Here is a 27,625-nt window from a genome sequence, read left to right as displayed (position 1 = left end):
CGCAGCAGGTGCTAAGGGGTGCCGGTGGGGAAGAAGGGGACCCCATCCAGCAAGGTTCTGGCAGGGGAACACAGCAGACAGAGCCGCTATCCCTACCCACAGGCCTGGCCCAGCCCCCTCTACATGCGCACTCACATACCCGAGTCCTGGGGCAAGAGCACTCAAACACCAACAGCCGTTGCCTCTTTCTGGCTGCCCTGGGCCTTGGTTCCTGAGCAGTCAGTGCCCAACACACCTGGAAACCCCGGCTCAGAGCCACCCCCGTGCCCTGCACCCCAGCCCTGCAACAGGGGCGGCCCTGGCTCAGGGAGCCCGGCCATGCTGGACCTGTGCAATCAGCCCAGTTCCCCACCCACCAACCAGGCCCTCAATGCACAGGGAGGGAATTCAGAGGCTCTGTGGCAGCTACCCGCCCGGCCAGGCCTGGGGAACCCACAAGCAGTGCGGCAGCAGCCCTGGGGACAGGACACAGACAGGACTCAGCCGTTATTATAGAAAGTGAGTTTTATATATAATTTATATGTACACACAAGAAAAAAAGTACCTTTAATTTGCATTTCCAAAGAAGTGCCACCCCCCCCCCCCCCCGGCTGCCCCCAACACTGCAACGGCGCCGCCCTCCTCAGGGAGTGGGGGCTTCGGTCCAGAGCTGCTGCCCACCCCCCCACCAAGGGCAGCTCAGGGAGGAGCGGAGACCCCTTGGCTTTGGGCCCGGAGCAGCTCATCTGGCTCCGCCGTCGGATTAAAACTCCCCAGACACAATCACGGAAATAAAAAACACCCCAAAACTGCTAAAAAAACCAAACCCAGAAATCACGTTTTTTGCATTTAAAACAGCCCCGGCCCCGAGGGAGGCAGGTGGTTCCTGCCCTGGGTTGGAGGAATCCTGCCACGCCCAGCCCAACAGCAGAGAACGTGGCCTTCGAGCCAGGGGGAGCCAGACCGATGGCATAACAAGCTGGGCTCAAAGCCTCTGGGGGCCCAAGTGGACCCGCTCCAGAGCCAGTGGTCTGCCTTGCTGCAAGGGTGCAGTGAAACACCCCTTTCTGGGGGGGATATGACCAGGACTGATCAGCTGTCCCTGAGGGGGCTGCAGCAGCTCAGAGTAGCTGTTCTTGTGCCCCTGGGAGCAGGCTAATCTGGGGGGGGGGGCCTGTAGTTCCTAATGTTCCTTGCTGATTCATAACCCTGGGCTCACTCCCATGCCAAGGGCTGCAGCCTTCGGCCCAGCCAGGGGTTTGCTCCAGAGGTTTCCACAGATGGATGAGCATGGGGGCGAAAGGGGGGGGCTGCGTAGACTTAACCCGCCCCAGCCTAGGACCTGACACCCCCCCCTCCATGTCCCAGGCACCCCACTGCAGGTCCGGAGCTGATCAGGCTCTGGGGTGGGGGGAAGGGAACATCCCGTGACAGGGCTCGTCCTGCAGTCACTGGGCAGGAAGTCTCCCCGCACCCAGCTGGGGCAGCAGGCAGCCTCATGGGGCAAGTGGGGACCCAGCAGTACCAGGGCCAGTTCATTTCTCAGCCACGCATTCTATGTTCAAGTCGTAGCTGGGGAAGACACACCCACCCCTCCCCCACCTGGGTCTGGAGTCCCAGAGGTGGGGGGAAGGTTCCTTACATAAGGGAGCGGGGGTCAACTGCCCCTCCACAGGGGCACGTACCAAGCATGCAAGAGACCAGCACCCTGGGGCAGGGTTGTTTGGATAAAGGCAGGTCAGGCCAAGTCAAGGTTTTCTCAGCCCCAGCTGTGACAACCCCTCCCCCCATGCTTGGGGGGTGGGCGCTGCGCCCCCTTTCAATACTGGGCTCTACGGGCAGGGAACAATACTGGAGCTTGGGGGGCCTGGGGCCAAGCCCTGGCAGTTGGGGGACTGAACCGGAGCCAGCCAAGGCTGCGTGGCACTTGGGAATTTGGCACATGGGTAGCTTGGCCCCTGGAGGAGGCAGTAATGGGGGGGGGGGCGCCCACAGGAGAAGGGACACCCAGTCCCCAAGCCGGCTGAGTCACCTCCCCCACACCGCACAGGCTGACAGAAGGCCCCACCGACACGTGCCCCTCCCTGGGCCTTGCTGGGCATCGCAGGGTGGGGCTCAGCTGCCAGCGAGCCCTGCCACAACCCCACTGGCCCATATTCACCTCCCCCATCCTCTTTGGACTCATGCACCAGCGTCCCAGAAGTGACTCCCTGCCCCTCCCCGGCAATACACCGACATCCCCCCCCCCTTCAGCCCCTTTCCCCAGGAGACAGTTGCCCCCCCCCAGCAACAGGGGGCAGTTTTGGCAAATGAGAACCATCCAGGCCCTCCCCCACATCACAGTGAGACCTGGGGGGAGGTTACCATGGAGACACAGTGGGTTGCATGAGACCTGGCCCCTGCCTCGGCCTTTCCAACCGGCAGGGGCTCACTGCAAGGAGGGGGGGCCCATACCCTTCAATACCAGTCCATTTCAAATCCCCTCCCCCCCAACCAGTCTGCACCCAGCACCAAGGAGAATCACCCCCAAGGGAGCTCCTGGCCCTGCAGACAAGCATTACACAGCAGTGGGACCCCCGCGGCCAGCGTACAGGCGCCTCCTGCTACCGTCCTCTTTGGTCGATTGTGGACGGGGGCGGGTGGGTGTTGCCCAAGTTCATAGTCACTCGACAGGAAAAGGGAGGGCCCGTGCTCTGCCAGCCCCACAATGGGGCAGCCTGGGCACCCCCCAGCATGCTGGCTCCCGCAGTCAATAAATAAATAGAAAGTTCGCTGTAAAAATATTTCTTCATCGCCCACAGGGCATGCCGCCACCCTCCTCCCAACGCAGGCCTGGTGGCAAAGAGCCCTCCGTTGGCCGGGGCAGCAGCGCTTCCCCTCTTCAGCTTGGTGTCGCCATTTGGAGCCGCTTAACGAGATCCCGCTAATTCAGTGGGCCCGCGGCCGGGCTGACGTCCAGGCCTGGGTGGTTCCCAAAGGCTCCGCTCAGCCTGGCCCTCTGGCAGGCTGGGTCCTTCACGCCGAAGGTTGCGGCTGGCGCTAACTGCGGGGCGGGCCGGCGTTCAGAAAGTAGGTGGTCATCTCCCCTTTGCCCTTGACCTTGACGACCCCACGGCACTCCAGCTGGTAGCCCTTGGCCGCCAGCACCTGATACAGGTCTGTCGTCACCTGGGGACGGGGAAGAGAAAGCAGATGGTGAGAGCGGGGTCCCATCCCGGGCACAGGCAGACACGCCCCAGCACTTCAGCTCCCCCAAGGTCTGTGCTGGGAGTTTGCTTTGCCAATAACCCTGGGCCCTTTGGCTCCTAGCCCTGTGGGGTAGCCAGACCCCTCTGCTCCCCCAAGCGGGAGCACACTCCCAGCAGGCGAGCTCACCTCGGAGCTTAGCCTCCAGCTCCCGCAAGGCAGCCAGCAGACTGAGTGGGACCTAGGCCTCCAGCTCCATGTGGGCCGTGGCAGCTGAAGCAGGCCAGGGAGGGAATGCCCCGGGCAGTAGGGACCCTACGGTTTGGGCTCACAGCACCCCAGGGCCCCGGGTAAGGGAGTCCTCATGTTCCTTCACCAGCTGCCCCCTCCTCGACCAACAAGACCAGTGCACGACTGGGAACTAGAATGCCTGAGTTCTGTCCTGACACCCCCCCCCCCCCCGCCACTGGAGGCAAGAGTCCCAGCCCCCTTCCAGGGAGGCTGAATTCCTCAGTGACTCACACAGCACCAGGGATACCCAGAATGCACCAGCACCTCAGTCTGCCCTTTCCCCCACCAGCACTAGGGCGGCGGGGGGGTGGGGGGTGGTTCAGCACCATCCCCTGCTGGCTGGCTACTCCTACAGAGGCTCCACCCGGTAACGTCCCACCCCAGGCAGGGTGGAGAACTCCCCCTTCCCTGGAAACGTTCCCAGAAGCCGCTTTTCTGCCAGCTCAGTTGCACTCGCAGCGCCGGGAGGCCAGGCAGCCACTGGCCGGAATGGCCTGGCACGGGCTGAGAGCCGGGTGCCAGGCTGGGCTTAGGAGCAGCTCAGCACTCGCCTGGATGCGGTCAGGAACCCCCGTGCTGTCCATGCGGCTGGAGACGTTCACCGTGTTCCCCCAGATGTCATACTGAGGCTTCCGGGCCCCGATGACACCCGCTACCACCGGCCCGATATTCAGCCCTGCGGGGAGAGAGAGGTGGAGGGTCAGAGCTCTACCAGCCCATCTGTCTCCCCACGGAAGAGCAGACCCCACATCCCAGATCGGGCTGGGCGCTCAGGGCCGTGCAAGTGCATCTGCATGACTTTGCATGTGCGTGCTAGCGTGTCCTCACGCACACAGACACGCCTACGTTCGTGCATGGCCACAGGAGTGGTCCAGCTTGAGGTGGGAGGCTCACGGCAACCCCCACTCCCCACCCCGGGAGAGTCGGAGCCCCCCCCTCACCGATCTTCATCTGGAAGTTGTTGAAGGAGTGCTCGTTGATGTACTTCATCTGCTCCATGAGGCGCATGGCGTAGTCGGCCAGCGCGGTGATGTGCGTCCGGCCCTCGCGGTCGTACGTACTGTCGTTCAGCCCTGACGCAGCCATGTAGGTGCTGCCAATGGTCTTGATCTTTTCCAGCTGCCGGTACTGCGTCTCGCTAATGATCTGATGGGGGCAAGGGGCAGCTGCTGCAGCAGAGCTGGCAGGGAGCACTACGTGTCCCTCCCCCTCCATGCATGACCCTCCCCAGGGGCCCTGCACTGAGCTCCCTTGCCCCAGGAGACACAACCTTCCCTGGCCACCCCTCGGGATGGGCCCTGCTACTGCAATGACCCTGTGACATGTAGTGGGGGGCTGTCTTCTCTGTAACCGGGGTTCCCTGCGCTGTGATGCGATTCCCACTGACCCACCCACGAGGATTGGCCCAGACACCTAGCCCCAGCATGAGCAGATAACGCTGCTCTTCCCAAGGGGAGACAAAGGAAGGGAGGCGGAGGTGAACGCCTGGCTGGGGGCAGGCGGTTTCTGGCTAGAAAGCATGAAGGGAACAGACTAAGCTGGGTGCGGAGAGTTGAGGAGGGCGATGGACCCCTAACTCCAGGGGTCTGAGGCATCCGGGCCCTGACTCCTGTAACCACATCACGTCTGAGCTGTATCCTGGAGGAGCAATAAAGCCCCTCTCGTCTACTGGCTGGCGGAGTCTGTTCTTGCTGCTAAGGGGCTGCAGGATCGGGGGGGCCCTGACACGCTGTCACACCCCGACGCCATGAGCTGCTCCTGGGCTTGGCTAGTTCCGGGGCCCCACCCCAGGTTTTCCTCGCTCATGTGCAGAATGAATTTTGTTCTGTGCACCAAGACAGGTGTGGACGTGCACCACCAGTAGAAACACCTACTGCCAGCTGTGGGTGTTCTGCTAATCAGCTGGGCAGCATTTGAATTTCTCCTGGGTGGCCACCCTAGTGCTCAGCTTACAGGGAGCACTGTCCCCACCCAGAGCTGGGCCCGTGGAAGCCCCATTGGTGGTGCAGGGTGCAGTGACAAAGCCCATATCGCTGCTGCCCCCAGCTTATCCATCACCCCCACCCCCAGTTGCTGCCCCCTGCCCGGCCACACCCTCCACCACTGCCCCCAGCCCAGCCCGAGGGCTGCCCTGGCCCGACACCTCGTCGAAGTCGGCGATGATCTCGTTGAGCAGCCGCAGACACTCCACCCCCTCGTTGTTGGCCTCCAGCTCCACGTAGAACTCGGAGAAGTTGCTGATGGAGGCGAACATGACGGCCACGCACTCGCACGACTGGTAGTAGAGCTCGTCGTTGCACCGCTCCTGCGCCAGGAAGTGCGCGGCCACGTCCTTCGGCAGGATGTTGTGCAGCAGGCGCCGGTTGTAAGCCTGGAGCTCCTCCATCTCCTCCTTCTCCCCCGTGGCCTGCGGGGGGCGCTGGTGTCAGGGCCACCCCCACACTGGCCCCATGGGGAGTGGAGGAAGCCACACTGGGCTCTGCTGCCCCAGACTACTGGGTGGCTGACGAAGCCCTGCCCCGTTGGGGGGGGGGGGGGGGGAAGGGGAGGAACGAGGCTCCACCCTCCAAAACTGGCCCCCCAAACCCTCCTCGTCAGGGCTCTCCAGCTCTGCCCCAAGGGAGATTTGGGAGCAGCCAGCTCTCGTTCTCCAACCAGCCCGTGCGAGGGTGGCAGCAGGGGGCAGGGCCTGGCCAGCCTCGTGGGAAGAGCAGGATGCTGCAAGTGTGCGATAAGGATTGTGCCACCTTTCACAACATGTGCCCCTCCCCCTCCACACGAGAGGGACACCCCACCCCAGGTCCTTCTTCCATGGGGGAAGAGCAGACACACGCCCCCCCCCCCCAGCACCCTGGCCCCTCCCTACCTGTAGCTTCCAGAGGAAGTCAAGTCGGGCCGTGGACTCCACCTGCTGGGCGTGCAGATAGAGCGCCAAGGCAAAGACGGCCAGGATCACAGGGGTCATGTACTTCAGGGCCACCTTCTCCTCCGCCAGGCTGGGGACACGGGTGTGGAGGAGGTGTCAGGCTGCAGAAAGGCACCAAGGACCCCAAAACACCCTCCAAGCTGGGGGCGGAGAGTGCACGAGGCTCACAAGTCCTGGGGGATCCATGAGCACTCGCTGCCCCCAGAGATCGGCCCCCTAGCTGTACCCACACAGGGCTCTGCAACCATGGGCTGGGGGACCCCAGACCCTCACCCCCTCCAGGCCCCTCACCTGCCCCAAGCACCACTGTAATGCCCCCAAACCCACCCCCATAATACTCTTCACTTGCCCCAGGCTGCTTCACCCCTCTCCCATCCTCAAGGCCCCTTGTGCCAGCTCCCCCCAAGCCCACTTCCCCACTCACCACCCTGAAGTCCACTGGGTCTCATTCAAGGCTGGCCTAGCAGAGAGAAGAGTCAATGCTTAGACAATTGGGGGAGGGGGAGGGGGAAGCGATCGGGACATGAGCACCACAGCCCCATGTCTTTGGGGGGAGGGGGGACGACACAATCTAGCACCCCCAGGAGGCATGACAGCAGTGGCCCAGTAAGGGACAGGAATAAAGTTCCCCAGGATTCTGGCTGGATCCTCAGCAGAGCTACATCCTTGAGGGGTGTCCTCTGGGGCTGGGGGTATGAGACCCATAAGCCCCACCTATGGCCGGGCTACAGGCTATCCTGACCTGGGATGTGCAGTCTGAGTCACCAAAGCCTTAGCATGGGAGGTGTGAAACGAAAGCCGGGTCACCCCGGTCCTCACTGCCCACGTGAGACGGCCGTGCCGGGCACCACGCACGTGCGCCCACGGCGGGCAGAAGCCTGGTCCAGGCAGAGCGGACAAACGGGTTTCCTGCTGGAGGAGAGCGGTTTGCTCACCTGGCTCTGCGTGCGAAGCAAGCACATTAGCTCCCGCCTCAGAGAGCCACTGACCCCCCCCCCCCAAGTCGATGGAGGCCACTCTCCGGGGGAGCAGCACAGCGGGCTCATCCTACCCTGGGGGCAGGGGGAGCGGGTGAGGGACACACCCCTGGCAGCACCATCCGGGACCTCCGCCGGGCAGGCGGTGGCCAGGAACCGGGCTCAGATTCGGTAGAGCTGCACTCTGGTCTCCTCCCTTCTCACTCACGATCTCAGCATCCCGCGGGGCCTAACAAGGCCCCGTCGTTAGATCCCACGCTGCAGGGCGGGGCGAGGGGCCGCCCCTGCGCAGAATCGTTCAGACAGGTGCCTGCTGCTCTCTGGGGCAGCTGCCCTGGTGTTCCTGCCTGGGAGAAGCCGCTGGTAGCCTGCTGGGCACAACACAGGACTGGCTGGGTGGCGGGGGGGAGGGGGATGCTGGCATCAGAGATGCACAAGCAAGTCTCCCGCTCAACACAGGCAGGTGCCACCCAGCTCTGGGCACCCTGAGAAATACCACGGGGGAGCCGGGATTGGAGCCCCGGCCAGGGGGCCGGCTCAGGCACTCACAGGGCATTGGCCACCACCAGCAGGTCGTAGTTGTCGAACAGCGGCGCCTCGGGCCCCTCGGCCAGCACCAGGTACAGCCCCTCCATGGCCAGCATGAGCCCCAGCTTCCCGATGCTGCTGATGTGCAGGAAGACGGAGCAGGCCAGCAGGCTCAGCACGATGCTGTAGCTGAAATACTGGGGGAGGCAGAGAGGCGTCAGGGCGCCCGGGCTCCGACCAGGCTGCAGTAGGAGCCCAGGAGAGGGGCACCCTAACCTTCGGGGGCGGAGGGCCCTCCCCATGTGATCCAGCCAGCCACGTTCCAGAAACCCCAGCACCCTCCCAAAACGTGACCTCTTGCCCCAGCACAGGGGAAAATGGGACTTTTCAGAGGGGACAGGAAATTGGATCCTTTTTGGCCAATGCCCAGAGCATGAAGCCAGGGGCCCCGTGTCTATGCTGCAAAGCCACAGGGCTGGAACCCAGCTCCTGGCTCAGCTGCTCTGCCCCTCAGGGGGTCCTGGGGCCAAGGCCTGGTCAGTACCACGTGTGTGCGTGGATGGAACGGGGCGAGGGGGTGGTCAGGCTTGAGTCTGGGCATGAACTCTGGGCTCACACTGCAGTGTCAACACACCCTGGGAAACCTCCCCCCTCACCCCCTCCACTAGGACCCTCTCCAGCCTCTGCACCCCACCCCAAAGTGCCCCCCCGCTCAGCTCTCCCCGACGGCTCCCTCGCCGCCGCCTCACCCTCAGGTGGGCTCTCACCTCAGGGAAGTTGCAGGCCGGGGCATCCCCATCACAAGGGGGCACTTCAGAGCCCAGTGAGTAGTTGAGGGCGCGGACCTGGCAGGGCCCCACGGCCTCGGGCGTGACATTGAGGGTGCGGGCGGCACAGTCCCGCAGGGGCATGTGGCTGCAGGCGAACTGTGGAAAGACCAGACGTGGTGACAGGGACCTTGTGACCCCAGGAGCCCTCCTCCCCTCGGGGGGGCAGCACCCCAGGCTCAGACACAGGCTGCCTGGGTGGTCTTCTCAGAAGGTGCCGGGGGGGCCCAGCTTGGCCATTTACCTGCTCCCTGCTTTGGGAACACAGACAGGAAGCTGTTTATGTCCCACCCATGGGGTCTCCCCCAGCTCCCCCTCTGCACAGCCCCCCCCCCAAGCTTATACTGCGTCCCCCAAGCAAAGTCCCCTCCCGCACTCTGTACTGCCCCCCCAGCTTGCACTGCATCCCCCACTCCTCCCCCAGCTCTCACTCCATACTGCACCCCCCCAGGGGCCCCTCCACTCCCCCGCCAGGCGGTACCATGTTGACGAACGCGGAGATGAAGACGAGGAGGATGGTGAAGACGGCAATAAAGGTGTTGTGGGTGCGGGACTGGACGATCTTCTGGGAGACCCGCTGCAGGGCTACAGGGAAGAGCTGGGGTGGGGGAGAAAGAGGGGCTGAGAAAGGGGTGCCGGCCTCGCACGACAGCCCCAGCCTGGCATGGGAGGGGTCACCTTCCCATGTGCCCTCCCTGCCCTAGCAGGGTAGGGGCAGTGCGCCTCCCCTCCTCCACCAATGCTAACGGACAGCCTTGCCCAAGGGCTCAGCACCCCCAGGGAACTCCTCGTGGGGTACAAGGAGCAGCCTGCCCGCTGACGTCGGAATGGAGATGCCCCCTCATGCACGTGCACACTCACACTCACACTCACACTCACACTCACACTCACACTCACACTCACACTCACACTCACACTCACACTCACACTCACACTCACACTCAGGCAGGGCACGCACACGTGCGTGCGCACGAGCAGATACTCACGCTGATGCAGGAATAGACAGCGCAGACAAAGAGGATGTTCACCAGGATGACGAAGATGCTGACATAGACGCCGAGCATCAGTGGGGAGCTGTGGAGAAAGCGGCCCATTGAGCCCCACATGGTGCAGGCTCCCTGGGCTGCAGTGTGGAGAGGCTGCAGCCAGGCCTACACTGGGACCACATGCCTGAGCATGGGGCTCGCAGAGGGAGGGCACAGGGCCCGTGGGTGGGCAGGGGAGGGCTGCCAGCCCCACGGGAGGGCACAGGGCCGGTGGGGGAGGGGGTTGGGCTTACCGTGGGAACATCACAATCTGGATAAAGCAGATGAAACAGAAGACGAGCAGGGTGCAGGCCACGTAACCCCCAAAGCGATCGTCCACCTTCTTGGAGTACTGTGGGGAGAGGGGGCTGGGTTACTGCCTGGGGGGGACCCAGCTGTGCTGTGGGGGAGGGGGCACATCTGTCTAGGCCCTATGAGGGAAGGCGGAGGGGGATGAGCGGGAGGGGGCGAGGTGGGGTCTGGAGGCAAGAGGGAGGCAGAGGCCCCACCGTGGGGCAGGAGGGGGGCAAGGGCCCCGGTACCTTCTTCTCCAGCTCCGGCGTCTGGAAGGTCAGCAGGAATTTCTTGACGTGATCCTTGCGCAGCCGATCGATGCTGCGGGCGTCGATGGCGCGGCCCAGGAACTCGTCCACCTCGTCCTCGGGGCTCATGGCCTCCTGGGCGCTGCGGCTGCGGGGCCACGGGGGACGGGGGTGAGCACAGCGCCCCCTCCCCCGTGTACTCCCCTCTGCCCTCCGAGCCCTGGACCTGCCGCCCCACCCCCTTTGCCGCAGTTTGCAGGGCTGTGACCCCCCCTCCCTCCGGACACCTCCTCCAGCACAGAGTAAGGGCCATGCCCCAGCCTGGAGTCACCCTGCCCCAGCCCCAGCCCCAACATAGCCCCCCCCCCCCGGGGCCGGGCACGCTTACTTGTCCTTGCTGGCATCCTCAATGCCCTGCAGACAGAGAGAGGGCGTTAGGACAGTCAGGGCATCACCAGCCTCAGGGAACCCCCCAGCTCCATTCGGCACTCGCAGGGAGCGAGCAACACCTGTTCCCAGACTGGCAGGTCTGGGAAATTCCCCAGCGCCCGCCCCCTCCCCCCCAAGGCACTAGCGCCCCCCGAGCCCGCTCACCCATCCCCCCCTTTGTGCCCAAGCTCACACTGCCCCTCAGCAGAGCGTAACACTCCCTGAGCATCGCGCTGTGTACAAGCAGGGGATGGGAAGGGAAACTGAGGCACAGGGACTTGCTCAACATCACTCAGCCAGGCAGGGGCACAGCACCAGTGTCAGGAGCCACGGGTCTGGGTCTCCATCTACCAGCCCATCCTTCGGTCTGCAGTGCTGCATCCTCTCTCGGGGGGCAGCCGTGCCACACCCAGCCTGTCTTCCCAGCTCCTGCCCTGTGCTTTCCCCTAGCAGGGCACACAAGAGCCATGGCCCTGGGCCATCAACCACCCTGATGATCTCCTGCTGGGCTGGGGCACTGCAGCCTCAGGGCCTCTAACCACGGGAAGGGAGCTGGGAGGGGGGGCACCGCATGGCAACCACACCATAGCAACCCGCCGTGCAACAACGTCCAGCCAGGCCATGGCAACTGGCACTGCACAGCTGAGAGACTGTGCCATGGCAACCAGCTCCATGGCAACCCGCTCCCGGCGACAATGAGCCATTCCATGGAGACAGATGATGAACTGCGCCATAGCAACCGGCACCACGCCAACACACCATCCCACAGCAACCAGCAGGGCGGGCTGTGCCGTGGCCCGTGAGGCCACGCCACAGCCCAACCACGCCTTAGCGCCCGCTGTCGTGACAAGCAACTGCACGATGGCAACCATGCGAACAAGCCATCCCATTGCAGCCAACCACAGCAAGGACGGGCCGTGGGCAGGGAGCTGGGAAAACCCAACAACCCGCCGGAGTGAGGGCGAGGGTGCAAAACACTGGCTGACGGGCCGGATTGGGTGAGCTCGCATGGAGCACCAGTATGGGAGGGTTCAATGGGGGGGAGGGAGAAGAGACACACCCTGTCCCTACCACCATTCCACTCCCATGTGCTCCCCACTTTGGTTTGGGGATGCAGAGCTAGGAGACCCCCCCCCCCCCAGCCAGCACATGGCTCTTCAAAGGCTCCCCCCTAACCTGCAGGCCGGGCACAGATGGGCTGAGACCCTCTTCCCTCCGTCCCCTAACCCCCCAGCAGCGCAGACACCCCGCACTCACCATCTGCCGGAAGGCTTTGGAGTCTTTGGTGCGGGAGAAGGTGCGGTCAGGCACCCAGCGTGGCACCAGCCCCTCCGTGGAGTTGGCCCGGGCCCGCTGCAGCTTGGCCAGGATTGCCTTCTCCTCCTTCTGCAGAGAGACAAGAGGGCGCAGGGTGGGGGGGGCAGCCGCTGGAGCGTCCCTCCGCCCAGCGCCCGCTAGGGTCAGCCCTGTCCCAACTGCCCCAGTAGCCAGGGCAGCGCCGGTGCCTCGGAGCCCCGGCTCTAGACTCACCCGCTTCTGGCTGCAGCCCACGATGAGGAAGGTCTGGATGTTGTGCTCCTTGAGGTAGGCGTTGCGCTCGCCCCCATGTCCCGGCTCCACCTCGTAGTCCCCGTTCAGATACTGCAGCGTCGCCCACGTGATGTGGATGCGCCTGGGGGGGGAGGGGGGAGCAGCTCACTGAGCCTGAGCGTCCTGCCCCGCCCCCGCCCCTGCCCTGCTGCACCCCCCGAGTGAGAGTCCCAGGGGCAGGAACCCCACCCGATGGGGCAGGGCGTGGCAGCTGCTTAGCCCACAGATACAGGCGGGAACTGTGAGGTGAGCGCCCCCTAGTGCCCCACCGGGGCCAGCCCTGACTGCCTGGGAGGCACCCCGCTGAGCCCCCACCAGTACAGCGCCCCCAGGAGAGAGCCCCCTGCAGGTGATGCCCTGGCCTGACCCTTTGTAGCCGCGCCCCCCGCCCCGCAGCGCCCACTCACCCGGCTTTGCCTCCGGCTTCCATGTGATTGGCCAAGGTGACGTCGTTGGACCAGACGTCGAACTGCCACTTGCGCAGACCCAGCACCCCGCAGTGCACGCGCCCGCTGTGGATGCCGACCCGCATGTTGACGTTCACCCCCGTCACCTCGCGCACCAGCCTGGGGAGCACAGAGAGCGTCAGCCCAGCCCCTGCAGCAATGGGGCGGGTCCTGCTGGTGATGGAGAGAACAATGGGAAGTCGTGCCCATGCCAGGCTGGCAAGGCACAGAAGTGTCGGGGGCAGGTAGTGCAAGCCATCAGGTACTGGAGCCTGGCAGCAAACGTGCTGCAGGCCCCTTGTGAGCCGCACGGTGGCGTGGCAGAGGGGTGCCCGAGTGTGCTAGTCGTGAGCGTGGTCCTGGGTCTGCCGCACCGTGGTGGGGTGCTCATGGGAGTGGATAGCCAGCACCCGCAGCACGGGGCTGAGCAGAGCACGTGCACCGCAGCGAATGCAGCTGGTGCAAGATGCATGTTGTAGAGTATGGCAAGCGTGTACTGCTCCTATGGCAAGCATGCAACGTACACCGCACGTGCGTGTGCACAATCTGCGAGTCACGGGCAAGGCTGGGAGTTGCGTGCAGTGCACAAGCACGTGGGCGTGACAACGTGAAGCCGCTCGGCCGTTCTGGATGGGCCCAGGTCTCCCTCCCCGCCACCCCTCCCGATAACTCACGAGATGGCTTCTATCATGTCGACTCCCATCTCCACACAGCAGTGAGCGTGGTCGCCACGCGCCTCCGGCAGCCCGGACACACAGTAGTAGCAGTCTCCCAGGATCTTGATCCGCAGACAGTGGTTTTCCTGGGAAAGGGGGCAGGTGGCTCAAGGGAGAGGACCACACGGAGTCTGCCCAAGCATGCTAGCCCACGAGCAGAACCCCCCCCACCACCCTGTCAGCCCTGTTCCTGCTCCCCCCTCCACCCCGTTAGTCTCCCCTGCTCCCTGCCTGCCACCATCCACACCCAGCCCCCCGCCCTGCACGTCACCCTCCCAGCCCTCTGCCTACCCATGTCCCACCAGCTCCTGCCGCCTCTGCCCAGCCAGTCCCCACCCCCTCCCAGGCCTGCCACCCCCAGACCACGGACCACCCCCAGCGTGGGGGCGGACGGGCCGTGCTCACCGAGGCCAGCTTGTCAAAGCGTGCAAACAGCTCGTTGAGCGTCATCACCAGCTCCTGGGCCGTGCACTGGGACGCCAGGCTGGTGAAGCCCTCGATGTCTGCGAACAGGATGCTGCAGGGGAGGGGGGAGTGAGCCAGTCGGACCCTGCACCCAGCACCTCCCCCACGCTCCAGCCAGGCCCCGGGCAGGTCCCAGAGTCCCTGCGTCTCAAGCCCCTGCCCTGTGCCCCAGACAGCCGGGCCCCCCAACTCCTCAGCTCCAGGATTCCCCCAAACACCCAATGCCTCAGGCAAGCATCTGCCAGGGCAGGTCCCTCCCTGCCCGCCCAGCTGTGCCCAGGGGCTCCCCCCCCCACAAGGCAGAGCTCTGCTGTCCCACGCTCTCCCCGACCCTCAACCCTGCCTTCGGGCCCTGGCTTGGGCCACAAGGGACATTACACAGGGAGATTCTCATGGGTGCACAGGACCCTTGTAACATGAGCACAGCCTCCCCACCAGTTCCCCAGGCTTCCCCCCCCCAGCACAGCCTCCCCACCAGTTCCCCAGGCTTCCCCCCCCCCCAGCACAGCCTCCCCACCAGTTCCCCAGGGGCCCTGCCCAGCACAGCCTCCCTACCAGTTCCCCAGGAACGCCCCCCTCAGCACAGTCCCGCACCAGAGCCCCAGGCCCCCCCCCACAAGCACAGCCCTGCACCAGAGCCCCAGGGGGCCCCTCCTCTCAGCTCCCCACCCCCATACCTGACGTTGTCATGCTTCTGGATGTAGATCTTGTGGAACATCATGTCCTCCTTCTTGGTGCTGATGTCCTCCTTCATCTCCATGGCAACATGCTGGGGCAGCACCGAAAGCAGGAGGCGCTCCTGTATCCAAACCATCGCCGTTACCAGCACCCCCAAACCACTCCCCCATCACCAGCACCCCCAAGCCACCCTCCTCTGTGGCCCCCCAAACCATCCCAGTCACCCCCAAACCACCCTCCTCTGTCCCCAGCCCACCTGCAAACCAGTCCTGTCCCGGACACTCCCAAACCAAACTCTTCCGTGCCCCCCCCCACCACCTCCCCCAATACTGACACCCCCAGCCTCCCAAATCCCTCCCCATCACTGACACCTACCACCCCACACCACAGACCCCTCCGGCGCAGTGGAGAACAATCGATCCCCGTCGGCCCTAAGAGTTGGGGGACAGTTTGCACCCCACCCCCATTTCTCCTGGGCCAGGCCAGTCCTTGGCTCGTTCCTGTTGCCCCCATCTGGCCTCTCCCCACATGGACTCCCCACCCCACACAGCGCGGTCTAAGAACCAGACCCAGCGCTGAGCAGAGCAAAACCTCACCCCCACGAACACCCCGCGATCCATTCCCACCTTCTTCCTGACCCCATTACTCAAACCCACCCCCAGCACAGCGCTGATCCAGCCCCCCCACCCCACCTGCTGCCGGTTTTCCCGCTGTAGGTGCAGCCGGGCTTGGATGTAGCCGCGGGTCTCCTGGAAGGCTTGGCGCTGGGATACTTCGGCCGGGTAGTGGGTGCAGATCCCGACGATGTTGGTGCAGAGGAAGATCAGGATGTTGGCGCTAAGCTGGGATTGAGGGAGGAGTCAGGCCCGACACCCCAGCCCAGACAAACACCCGTTCCATTCCCACCCTCCTCTGTGGCCCCCCAAATTACTCCCCCATCACCAGCACCCCCAAACCACCAGCATCCCCAAACTATCCCCATGCCTCCTAAACCATTCCTGTCACCCCCAAACCACCCCCCTCTGGCCCCATCACCTCCTGCAAACATAAGACATCACCGAACCCAGCCATCAGCTGTGGAGGGCAGGCTGGCAAGGAAAGGGGGCAGGTTCAGGGTGATCCCCAGAGATCTGGGGCTGGAGCACTGGGGTTCAGCCCCACACGGGGAGGCAAGATGAGGGAGAGGGCTCCCTTACAATCCCCTATTCTGAGCATTAGAGCCAGTGCCTCCCCTCTTCCCCTTGCTGCAAACTTCCCTGCAGCAGTGCCCTGGGCTTGAGGCAGGGTCTCCGCTGCCTTTTCCCACCTCCCCAAAACAGGCGCTCACCCCTGCAACTCACCATTGAGATAGGTCCTGCGGCCCACCCCCCAGGCAGGGCACGGCCCAATCCAGCAGCTCTACTCTTTCTGCGGGGGGGGGGGGGGGGGGGTTAACTGGCTGTACCCCACAATCCCCATTGGGCTGCTGGGCAGGAGCCCTGGGCCTGTCAGAGCTGGCACCAGTGGGATGTACAGGACCCCCATCCCCCACCCTTCTCTGCCCCACAGAGACCCCAGACCTGGCAGGAGCCACCCACTGTTCCCGCAGGGACGGGAGCAGGGACTCGCAGCAAGAGCCTGCCAGGCCGCTTCGGAAGTGGGAGGAAGCTGCGGGGGGGGGGGGGGGGGGAGCGGAGATGGATTTAGCAGGAGCTGCATGTTTGCCATGCAGACCCCTCCCCGCTGGGGCCCCCAGCCAGGTCTATTTATAGCCGGGCGGTGCAGGGTCAGCACTATCGCATCCCGTGCAGATGAGTGCAGCCACATGCGCCAGCCCCAGCCCAGCCACACAATCGGGGGGGGGAGGCGCCCTCAGCCTGGGGCCCCAGCACACCCCAGCTCCGAGTGACAGGACACCAGCTGCCCCCCCCCTTGCCTAGACACAGGGCACTGGAGGCAGGGAACACACGTTTCTCTCTCTCACACACACAGCAGTTCTCGACTTGGAGGTTTGGGCCACAATCCGGGGGGGGGGGGGAGGCAGGGAAGTCTGACTCAGCCCCAAATGGGAGTTTTACTGGGTAGAAGGATTGAGGCATTGCCCGGTGCACTGGAATTCGTATTCTCCCCACCACCCCCACAATCAACAGAACCCTCAGTCTGGCTTAAAGCTGCTCCCCCCATGGCTGCACAGGGCCCCGGGACAGAGTGCGTCACCCAGTTTCACTTTGCAGTTTGGAAAGTCCTGCCAGGTTCACAGAGCGAGGGGGAGGGGGGAGAACAGCCCCCAGGGTCCCCAGGCAGCCGGTCAGCAGGGCCTGGGAACACAGCTCGCTCCAGAGCAGTTCAAAATCTGTCCCCCATGGGGCCACTCAAGAGCCGGCCAGTGACCCCTGCAGCCGAGAGCAGCCGTCAGGAGACGGTAGAGAGTGGAGCAGAGAAGCCTGCTAGGCCGCTTCAGCGCCTGCTGCCAGGGAGATCCCTGCTCTCACCCCATGCCAAGCCCCCAGCCCTACATAATCCAGGGGGTCCCATCCATAGGATAGCTGGGGTGGCTGCTGCAGGGCCCCCAAAAGCACAGGGCCTGGGGTGGCCATCCCGAACCATCCTATGGGTACAGCCAAGGCAGGAGAGGGTTGGGCACAGGCAGGCACAGCTCCAGCCCACCCCAAGATGCGGACGGACCCCCTGCAGCCCTGCACTCAGAGCTCTGCAGGAACAGTCGAGAGCTGCTCCCGCTCCAGCGGAGGCAGGAGAGCCGGGGGATGGCTGCCCTGCGGAGGCCACAGGCTCCATCTAAGTTTTCCAAAGGCGCCTGTCCCTCCAATCAAAATCTTTTAGGAGTCCACACATGAAGGGGGGGGGCGGTTGAAAGCCCCCAGCCTACACTGCAAAGACAAGAAAACCTAAGGCCACAAGTCTAAGCCGGGTCAGGCTCCTGCTACAGAGCAGCAGGTGTGGGGGCTCGGGCAGAGCCCAGGCCCTCAAGGGGAGGGTCCCTGAGCCCGGCTTCCAGACAAGCAGGAACATGTCCCCTCACAGCGCAGACACCACCCCCCGCCACACCGCCACCCAACCAGGCTCTGGGACTGGAGGGGCCCACTCGCCTGAGGCACAGCAGGGAGATGAAGGGACCGTCAAGAGTGTTTGCTGCTCCACCCCGATCCTGTGCCCACAGCAGCAGCTCCAAGGCCCAGCGAAGGGAGTCACTGGACTGGGAACAGGGCAGCACCAGGAGGGCAGGAAGATGCACTTCCCCTCTCCCGGGGTGCTTATGGTGCAGCAGCTGCACTGTAGAAGGGGCTCCAGCCAGCGCCTCTTTGCACACGCACGTGCACCGGTCTGGGGCACGAGCCACGCCGTGGGCCAGGCCCACCAATGGCCCGTTTGAGGGCTGCTCCTGCACTGCTCTGATCTGCCCAGCCATCGCTGAGGGCTTGGCTCGGGGCCAGGTTCACTGTCACCCCCACAGCCCGGGGGAGCAATACTGGGATCCCTGCCCAACTGAGGTGGGGGAGGATCCCGAGCGTAAGAGGCGCGTCTCCCTCCACCCAAGTCCTGCCATGCTATTCGGCAGGGCTCCAGCAGGGGGAGCGTCTCTGCACATGGCAGCTGCCCTGAGGGGTAGCTGGGGGAGCAGTCAGTTTCGGGGATGGGGGGTGGCTCCAGGGAACCCCCGTTTAAGCCACCCTGTCTGGGCAGAGGGCGCGATGGGACCCTGGCACCTGGCAAAAGCAACACCCACTCCAATGCCTGGACTCAAGGGGTTTAGAGACCCAGCCCCCCAAAAGTACAGGACGGGGGTCCCCAGCCTCCTTCATGTACCATGAGTGGGTCCAGTGACCCTCTGGCCCAGCCCTCCAGAGCCTGTAATGGGGCCAAGAGCCCCCAGACGCCTTCAGACATCCACAGGTGCATGCCCTGCCCCACCCCTCCGGGGGCTCCCACCAGGGCGGAGGGGGACACTTGAGCAGCGTCCATAAGCTTTGCAGCCTCTTTCGCCTGGGCACCCTGCCCCGTTTTAGCATTCATTGTCCCCTTTAGCCAGGTCCTGGGCTCTGTGGTCCCTCCCGGCAGAGGGAGGCTGTTGGCTCTGGGTGGGGCTAGAGTCACCCCCTCCCCCAGGACAGAAACTCACTCACACACCCCAACATCCTGTCCCCTCTACCCTAGAGGGCCCCATGCCCCACTCCCATCCTCCCTCCCAGCCCCCACAATGGAGGCCTTTGTCCAGCTTGCACCCCCCGCCCCGAGAAAACCCCCAGCCCACAATAGAAGGCTTTGTGTACCTCCCCCACCCTGGAGAGGAGACACAAGGGTTGGTCCTATTCACCCCCGCCCAGAGGAAGGGGGCAGCAAGAGGCGGGCTCCGGGGGGCAAGGAGGAAGCACTGGAGGCGGGAGGCAGGGCTGGAGGGATTAACATAGAATTAAAGTGCATGTGCCACATTTTCCAAAAGGGCTAAGGCCTGAAGAACTCCCCACCACATGATGGGAGCAGCCCAGCGAGGCCAAGAAGTCAGAATTACATGCCCTGGAGCCACCGTGAGCCCCCAGACAGACACCGGGTAGTTTGCAGGGGCAAGGTGGCCATGAGACAAGGACAGCCCCCCCAGTCCACCCGTCCCCACACTCCCAGCTCCCCTGCACACAGGACATGCTGCATGGGGAGACAGCCCCCCACACACCTGAGCTTGCTGCCACTGAGGTGGGGATGTGGAGCATAGGACTGGATGGGGGGGGAGGGGTCATGCCAGCCACACCAAGCACCCCACCCCTCCCAAGGGGGTGCTAATGGGGCAATGGAACAGGGGCTGGGGGGGGCATAGCTCCTATCTGCTTATCCTCAGCTCTGGGGCCCCAGTCTCCTCCTTCTCCCCCCCCCCCCCAACGGGGGAGCTGCATCACTCTCTAGAAACCCACGGTTCTAATCAGAAGCTGCCCCTTGGTGTATTGCCATGGAAACCACCTGCTGAATGGGAGCGTGGGAGCTGCATCCCCCCCAGAGAGCAGGAGCCCAGCCCTCAGGGTGGGGGGAGAACTGCAGTACCCACCCCCAGCCCCCATCACCCTCCCTGGCAGTCCCTGGGGTGGGGTTGGCACAGCCAGCCTCACGCCTCCCCCCCCCCACACACACACACACACAGCTGCTTGCACCAGTCCCTGACAACCCTGGCTCCCCGGGAAGGGCCATGCATGGGGGCCTGGCAGCAAGGAAATCTGTCCTCACACCCATGCCTCAGCCCTGCTCTATGGGGGGGGAAGCCCCTGTAACCCATTGGCTCTTGGGCATCTATCTCTGAAGGCGCTTGGGGAGATGGGCCCCAGGCCCCCAGTCAAACAGCAGGAAGGCCACTGAGGAGAGAAACCAGCACTGGGTCCTGCCAGCGCCCTCTCCCCCTCCCCCCAACCTCCAGGACTGGCCTGGACTCTCCCAGAACTGGCACCAACCTCCAGGTGACTGCTGCAAGCAATCCCTAAGATTTTCATAGGAGACTTTAAGAAAAATGACATTACGTCATGTGGGGGGGGGGAGAATATCCGGGCATAGCTTCAGTCAGAGCTGGCAACCCAAAGAGGCAGGCAGGAAGCAGGACCTTGCTGGGTTAACCCCTCCCCTGAACCCCACACCAGGCTGCCCACTGTCCTGTATCCAGGTGCCCCCGGTGTACGGCCAGGCGGCTCGGTGCCAGGCAGGCCAGAGACACTCCCCGCCCCCAGAAACCTGCTGTGGGGAGCCATCGCTGCTGGGGACACCTTCAGACCAGTCGTGAGGGCAGCTGCCCCCCCCAACCCCACATATTCCCTCCTTAAACCCACATCGCTACAGCAGGACAACAGTGGGCAGTCACCCAAAGCAGGCCCCCGCCCCCCCCTACCTCCCAGCCCCAAAGCAGGCCCCCGCCCCCCTACCTGCTTCCAGAGGAAGGGGTCGCTGGCATTGAGGTGCCAGGAGATGAAGAGGTGCAGCGCGGACAGCAAGGCGCCGGCCCCCACAGCAGCCCGCATGCGGACAGGCAACAGGGTGTAGGTGATGTAGATGAAGAAGACGCTCCACCAGATGCCCTCGGAGGCGCTGCGTGGCGAGGCCATGAGGGCGCCGAGGGCCTGCACCCCGCCCAGCGCGGCCAGCACCAGGTAGCTCACCACCCACATGGAGTCCTGGGGGAAGGCGCTGCGGCTGCACAGCACCATGAGTGCCAGGAAGAGGGCGGTGGCCACAGCCAGCGCGGCAGCGTAGGGCACGCGGGGGGTGCCGGGCACACAGTGGAAGAGCAGCATCACGCCGCACACCAGCACCAGCACCCCCATCAGGACGGTCAGGCTGCTCTGGTTCATCTGGAAAAAGTAGCGCTGGTACAGCCGCTCCAGCTTGGCCGACTGGAAGCGCTTGGAGCGGAAAACCTGCAGGAGGCGCTGCCAGCACTCGCCTGCCGACAGTCGCTCCCCCGGCCCGGCCGCCCCCTCCTCCACCGCCGCCTTCAGCCCCTTGGCCTCACCATCCTCAAAGCCCAAGTCCACCGACTTCAGTCCCAGGTCGCCGGCGACCCCCACGGGGCCCTTCTTGCCGTAGTGGTCCTCCTGCCAGGAGCAGTGCAGCCCCAGGCCGGCCCGTGGGTGGGCGCCGCGCTCCAGGTCGGGGTCCTGCAGGCAGCTCATGTAGCGTGGGCCGCAGAGCGAGGAGCGCGGGCGCTGGCCCTTCTTGCCGTTCCGCTCCCCCCATGCTGTCTTCCGCTCGTCCACCTTGGGCACCAGAATGCCACTAAACCACGACATGCTGTGGGCACCAAGGAGAGGGGGCGTTAGCACCCAGAGGCCCGGGCACATGGGGAACGCTCAGGGGTATCAGTGCCAAGGGGCAGCAAGGGTGGGGAGCGTCAGGGCTGTGGGAGATGTTAATACCAAGCATACGGCAGGGGTGGGCACCCAGCTTCAGCCCGGCTGGGGAGGGGTGTTGCTAGAAGACAAGCTGCGTACGGGGGTGCAGTAAGACCCCTTCCAGGCAGAGCCTTGGCTGCCACAGACAGGGTCTGCACGTACCCTACTTCCTCCCACCCCCAATTCCAACTCAGCCCGGTGGGAATCCCCTGACGTTAACCTGCCAGGAACACACACCTGGGTGGCTGCTCTGTGCCAGGAGCACTGAGCTGGGACGAGAGGAGCCGGCATTTAACCCAACAAGGCAGCAGGAGGGCAGTGCCCTAGTCCCACCTCACGTCCAGCTGGGCATGGGGCAGGCACAGGGGCAGGCTGGGCCAGGCACCTAAAAGGAGAGGATGCAGGAGAGGCCATCAGGTAAGCTCAGGACGCCAGCCACCCACAAAGGGGGCCACCCGCAGCCCCTTCCCATGCCACCCAAGCCCCTTCCCAACAAACAGCTAACTCCCCAGTGGCATCAGCAGAGCCAAACTGACAGACTCTCCTCAGCAAAGCCACAGCCCCACCATTGTCCAGGCCACCTGGCCCCGACTGTCCCACTCCTGGCCAGACACCCATCCCAGGCTGGAACATAGCACCATGATCCCCATGGCTCAGCGCTGGGTGGGGGGCGGTGGTGGGAGTCCTCAAGTGGTGGAGGGGATGAAACACATGTGGTGCAGCAGCAGCATTCACACACAGGGTATCTGTTCAGTTTCCACTCTGAAGTCCTGTGTGGCTGTTAAACAGCCCCTGTGCCCCACCCCAGAAGCAACTGCATCTCTGCACCAGACGAGGGGGCCCTGCGGGTAACCCTCTGGAATCGTTAGGGTGAACAAGGACGACGTCCAATGAACGGAGCAAGCGCTACCTCCCACTCCAGCACAGCATGGTGAGAACAGGCTGGAAGGAGGCTTGAGGGGACCTGGTGAGAAGTGGCCGCAAGGCTGGCTCCAGTCCCCCAGAGGATCCTGCTTGGTTGTCTCACCATGTCAGGGCTGCCCTGGTTTTGCTTTTTAAAAAATAAAAAACTGGACCAAGCTCAGGCATGGGAGCCCTGGGCAAGGTACCCCGGAGCCTCGCCTGCGCCTCTCAACTTTGACCCAGAGTCCCAGCAATCCCAGCCCTGGACTTCTGCTCACAAGTCCCAGGACAGTTAGGGACTTACCCTGTGTTTGAAAGAGCCACCAGGGCCTTTTAATGTGGCCCCAGAGCCCCTCCTCCAGCCCAGCCCGAGTGATTCAATATGCAGCAAAACTCAAATAATCTTCTGCTTTCAAACTCTATTTGTCTTGAATGGCGGCCAAGCCCGTGCTCCGTTTAGCTCCAGCCTCTTTGGAGAGTTATTCCGTCTCCTCCTCCTCCTCCTCCACGGCCCTTATCTACATCCCGGGAGCCAGTGTCAGCGCCATGACAGCACGCCCCGTTACTGCGGGGACGCAGGCACGATCCTACCCGGGGAGCAGCCCCCAACACCCCCTTCCAGCCCAGGATCTCCGAGCATCTTGCAGAGCTCCTTCCCCCAGCACCAAGGTTGAGAAGTGGCAGCTGATTAGCAGCCACACACCTCAGGACAGGAAGTGGCTACAACCCACAGAAGGGGGGGGGGGGGGGGAAGCAAAGCAAAAGAGCTTCCAGCTGGAATCTGGCCAGGCCATGGGGGCTTAGACCCCCGACGCCCTGGGCACAGGACCCTCCGGATCCACTCAGCGCAGCATGTCGGGTACACGCCTCAGCCCACAGCCACCACCTTCCGCAGCACGCAGCCCTGCAGCAGGGGGGTCTGCGTCTCCCGCGGGGCACCTGCAGCTCCCCTGGGCTCCCCAGGCAGCGGGGGGCTCCCAGCCACGTAGGGAACCCGCTTCGCTCAGGGCAGCTGTTGGCACCTCCCCACCCCGCGACAAAGGGCAGAATCCAAACCCGCCCTGCTGGAGACGGGGGCTGGGGGGCGAGGTCTCTACTTTGCGGGGACTCTGCGAGCCCCCCATGAACCCCGACCTACAAGCAGCTCCCCAGACCCGGGGAGATACCCCACCCCCCCGGCCCGGGGCAGGGCTCCTGGAGCTTCCCCGGGGACGCGGATTCCTTTGGCCCCCGGGAGAGGCGCGCTCCGGCCCGCCCCGCTCTGCAGGTGCCCCCCGCCGGGCTGCACCGCCCGACCCGACCCGCTCCTGCGCCGCGCCAGGGCCCCCCCAGCACGGGGATTCTGCAGGGCCCCAAGCCCGGCGCTCACCTCCCGGCCCCGCAGGCTGCTCCCGGCTAGTCGCGGCCCGAGCCTCGCTCCATGGCGCTGCCGGGCCGCGCCGGGCCCTCCGGTCGCTGTGCGGGGTAAACGCCCTCTAGCCCGGATCCACAAGCTCGCCCGGCGCTCGGTGCGCTCCGCGCGGGGCTCGCCAGCCAAGCCGCCTTAAAGGCGCAGGGGCCCTTTTAGTCCCCCCCTCCCCGCCGCCATGGGATGCGGGGGCCGCGGAATATTTCTCGGGGGGAGGCGCGCGCGCGCACACCCCGCCGGCAACACGCACTCGTGTGTACTCGCACACAGCTCCCTCCACACACACGTGCGCACAACCCACACACGTGTCCACACGTACAGCCTGCAACACACACATGTTCCCACACAGCAACACATACACATGGACACTCGTCCGCAGAGCAACACACACATGGACACACAGCAACACCCACAGCTGGCAAGACACACTGTACAGGTACATAGCAAGACCTAGGTGTATGAATACTCACAATAACTTGTATACTCAGCCAGCAACCCACAAACACACACACAAAGGAGCTGAGATGCCAATGGAAAAACCAGCTCTCCCCGTCTGCACTGGAGCCAGGCGCTGGGTGTCTGCTGGAGACAGGACCTCCATCCTGTGCCCTCCTGGAGCTGCATTAAATACATAACCCCCCAAGCACTCCAACCCAGCAGGCCAGTAGCACACACTAGTGGGAGACACCCAATAGCCCCCATGCACCCCAACCCAGGGGAGTGGAACACACACGAGTGGGAGGGAGACAGCCCTTGCAGAAGACTTGTAACACCCATTTTTATTGCCAGCATCCAACCCACTGATGGGCTCCCTGCCCCAAACAGAGGAGCCTTAAAATCCCCCTCCCCAGCGAACCCACCCCTGTAATGGCCATGGAGCAAGGGCTCAGCTTGCTCCCAGATCCTGGGGGCCGCCTTTGGGGAATGCCTGGGTGCAGGTTCCCTAGTTCAGGGGCAGAGTCCTCCTCTCTGTCCTGATACCGGCGTGTTTGGATCTGTTATTGATGGTCTTGGTCCTGAGCATGCCAGCCAGAGGGAAGCTGGCCTGGTTCTGCTTCCCTGCACCACTCCGGATCTGCCCCAACATTAATGAGGCCTGCACAAGGCATCCTGGCTCTAGAGCCCAGCTCCTCCGGGGAGACAGGCTTAATGATTAATTACTGACGAATTCCAGCAGCTCCTGGGTGCCAGGAGGACTCCGGCGTGCTGTGCCGTGCCGCTCTGGGGGGTTGGCACTTCTTTCTAGGGCACAGCCCATCTTGGTGGCTAGCCATCCCCCACCCCACACTCCCTGCTCCTTACAGATTGGCTTTTCCACAGACCATGTCTTGAAAATCTTCTTATGCACACCACTCAGAGGGAGTGATTACCTGGGGCTGGCCCATTTGGGCTCAGAGAGGGCAGCGTTTGGTATTTATTTATTTATTTGTGCATTTCTTTCCCTTCCTTCCTTCCTTCCTAAACTTCCATTGCATCAGATTCTGGTGCATGGGATCAGGGCAGAGGGATCACGTGGGTGCCATTAACTCTTTCAGCACCCCCAACGAGAAAATGAAAAACAAATCGGCTTCCCTGGGGTGCCTGACCCAGCGGGGAACCGAACCCATGTCCTGACCCACCAGTTCCTTTTCCCAGCCCTAGGAAGTCTGAGTGTATGCCACAGTCATGAACAAGCTGGACATGTTCAGCCAGTTGCTCCGGGCCAGCAGAGCCCCCTTTCTGCCCGTCACACCTGGAATTCCTCACCACTTCCAGCTGCTGTGTCCCAGCCAGAGGAGGCTGCATTTCAGCGGCAGGTCAGGCAATTCCTCCACATAGCTCAGCTATCAGCTCCTTACCTTTGTAAAGCTCTCTGGGATTAATTATTACAACGGTATTTCCATTGCCAGGTTCCAGAGCAGCAATAAACTAACACATCTCCAAGCTCTCAACACTCATTAACTATGCTCCCCTCCCCCCACCAAGAGGCGGTGATAACCATCCCCACTGTTGGGGTAAACTGAGGCAGGGGACTGTGTGTGACTTGTCCAAGGTCATGCGGTGAATCAGCAACAGAGCTGGGGAGAGAACCCAGGAATCCGGTAGTTCAGCTGTTAACTATTTCCCTGCGGTTTCAGTTGCCGGATGCCAGCAGCCTGGAGAACCAGGAAGGAAACGGGAGCGATATGGAGCCACTGGGTCCAGCAGCTGAGAGGAGGCGCAAAAAAGTCACCAACAAAACAAAACAGAAGAGCATTAGCCAGGATCAGTGGCAAAGCGCCCCCCCTCCCCCTTCCCGACTTCCCTTCCAGCATCCAACCCTCCAAGGCATGTTGTCGTAGAATGGTGACTCCACATTTAGTCCGGGGCAGCTAAGCTCAAAATCCAGCCCTGACGGGGGTCCACACAGTGGCTGACTCCAGTTTTCTTGAATTTGGCCCTCTTTCTAGTTTGCTTTATAATCGGTTGGGAAAGGTCTAAATGCAAAGCTGCACTGTGCCCAGAAATCCACCTCGCTCATTGCGGCCAAGAGGCCACCAAAACTAGAGATGGAGCCAAACTAAAATCCCAGATCCAAAATGACCCACGCGCTGCAGAGTCCAGGTCTGGATCAGAATCACACAGGCCTAGCTGAAAATCGGCAGCTGCAACATTGCAGACAGGGAAACTAAGGCACAGAGTGCCCCCTGCTGGGAGAGGTCAGGTCTCGAGTAGCTGGGAGTGTCCCCCAGCCAGCAATCCTGCCCTGCCCCCCCCCACACACACACAGCGCCCCCTGTTGGGAGAGGCTATAGTGGGAGTAGCTGGGCCTTTCAGCTGGCTATAGCATCAGACCTTCCAGAGCTGGGTGTTACTGAGTCTGTCAGCCCCAGTCTGAGCCTCCCAGATACCCCCTCCCCGACATTCCCCCATGCCCAGGCCCCTGAGCACCCAGAATAGCACACACTTAGGTTATCAGTACCTAGCCTCCATGGGGCTTCCCATCGCCTAGCAACAGACCTGTCACCAGCTCTGCCTGGGATTTGATTGATCCAAATTATGCTGTAAACCAAGTTGCCATGGCAGCCAGTGAAGGGGGGGTGAAAGTTCGCAGGCTAAACAACAACCCAACAACGTTCCAGGATGTGATGGGTGGGAGGGACGTGGGGTCTAGTGATCAAAGCAGGCAATCCGGAGCCCAGATCCCCGGGTTCTATTCCCTGCTGCACTGTTCAGCCTTAGCCAAGTCACTTACCACTCGCTGTGCACCTCAGTTTCCCCAACTGTGACGTGGGGATCACACAACTCACTCCACCGCACATGGGCTTTGGGTTCAAGCAGCCGGTGACACAGAAGCTGCCCCTATAGGTCCAAAAGCCACCCCTGTACTGCATGACCCAGCACGAAGCGTGTCGCACCGTCCCTCTCTGCCTCCAGGCTGCAGCCTCAGGCTCAGAAAATTGTGGCCGTGCGTATGTGTAAATGTGTGTGCACGCATGCATGACTCTGCGTGCGTACACGCATAGGCGTGACTGTGTGTGCACGCGTGACTGGCATGTTTCCAAGTCTGGATTAGCGGCCTGCCCCAGACTTCCCCAGCGCCGGGCCCCACCCCCTGGGCCGGCAGCTGGGAGCAGCAGTGCAGGGCTCCGTTCCCATGGGAAAGGTGGCTCTAAGGAGTGGCCCCAAGTTGCAGTGCTGGGCAGAGCCAATCCATGGCCAGGCTACACCAGGGGCCTTGACAGCTCGGGGGCTGGAGGAGAAACATGCCTGGCAGAGAGAGGACTGTATTGGCCCAGCAGCAGCAGGGCCTGACAGCTGATTTCAAGGCTTCCTGCGCCCTCTGGTGGCATGTCCCAGATGCTGCCAGCCCCAGTGGGGTCTGAGGCCAGG

General features: G+C 63.3%; 1 protein-coding gene across 5 annotated transcripts; it reads right to left on the bottom strand.

Moving 5' to 3' along the window:
• Positions 1 to 486: 486 nt before the first annotated feature.
• On the bottom strand, positions 487 to 25,544 carry ADCY6 (adenylate cyclase 6). Of its 5 annotated transcripts, XM_075902008.1 has the most exons (24): positions 23,735 to 24,145; positions 22,670 to 22,883; positions 21,700 to 21,847; positions 20,497 to 21,361; positions 15,298 to 15,447; positions 14,605 to 14,726; positions 13,868 to 13,979; positions 13,421 to 13,548; positions 12,708 to 12,866; positions 12,241 to 12,382; positions 11,968 to 12,096; positions 10,670 to 10,695; positions 10,282 to 10,429; positions 9,994 to 10,091; positions 9,701 to 9,788; positions 9,196 to 9,312; positions 8,655 to 8,813; positions 7,909 to 8,084; positions 6,807 to 6,842; positions 6,323 to 6,452; positions 5,600 to 5,863; positions 4,398 to 4,602; positions 4,008 to 4,132; positions 487 to 3,147 (listed from the first exon to the last, which is right to left on the bottom strand). In XM_075902008.1, exons 4-24 carry the CDS (start codon positions 21,358 to 21,360, stop codon positions 3,019 to 3,021), a joined length of 3,507 nt encoding a protein of 1,168 aa, XP_075758123.1. In that variant the 5' UTR covers position 21,361; positions 21,700 to 21,847; positions 22,670 to 22,883; positions 23,735 to 24,145; the 3' UTR covers positions 487 to 3,018. The 5 variants fall into 5 exon arrangements, with proteins under 5 accessions (XP_075758123.1, XP_075758125.1, XP_075758127.1 ...); XM_075902010.1 differs by lacking the exons at positions 22,670 to 22,883; positions 23,735 to 24,145 and adding an exon at positions 25,520 to 25,544; XM_075902012.1 differs by lacking the exon at positions 21,700 to 21,847 and having other exon boundaries at positions 23,735 to 24,147.
• Positions 25,545 to 27,625: the final 2,081 nt, after the last annotated feature.

Source organism: Pelodiscus sinensis, chromosome 19 (assembly GCF_049634645.1).
Source record: "Pelodiscus sinensis isolate JC-2024 chromosome 19, ASM4963464v1, whole genome shotgun sequence".
NCBI lineage: Eukaryota > Metazoa > Chordata > Testudines > Trionychidae > Pelodiscus > Pelodiscus sinensis.
The sequence above is the reverse complement of the archived record's forward strand: the minus strand, read 5'-3'. Positions and strand labels throughout refer to the sequence as shown.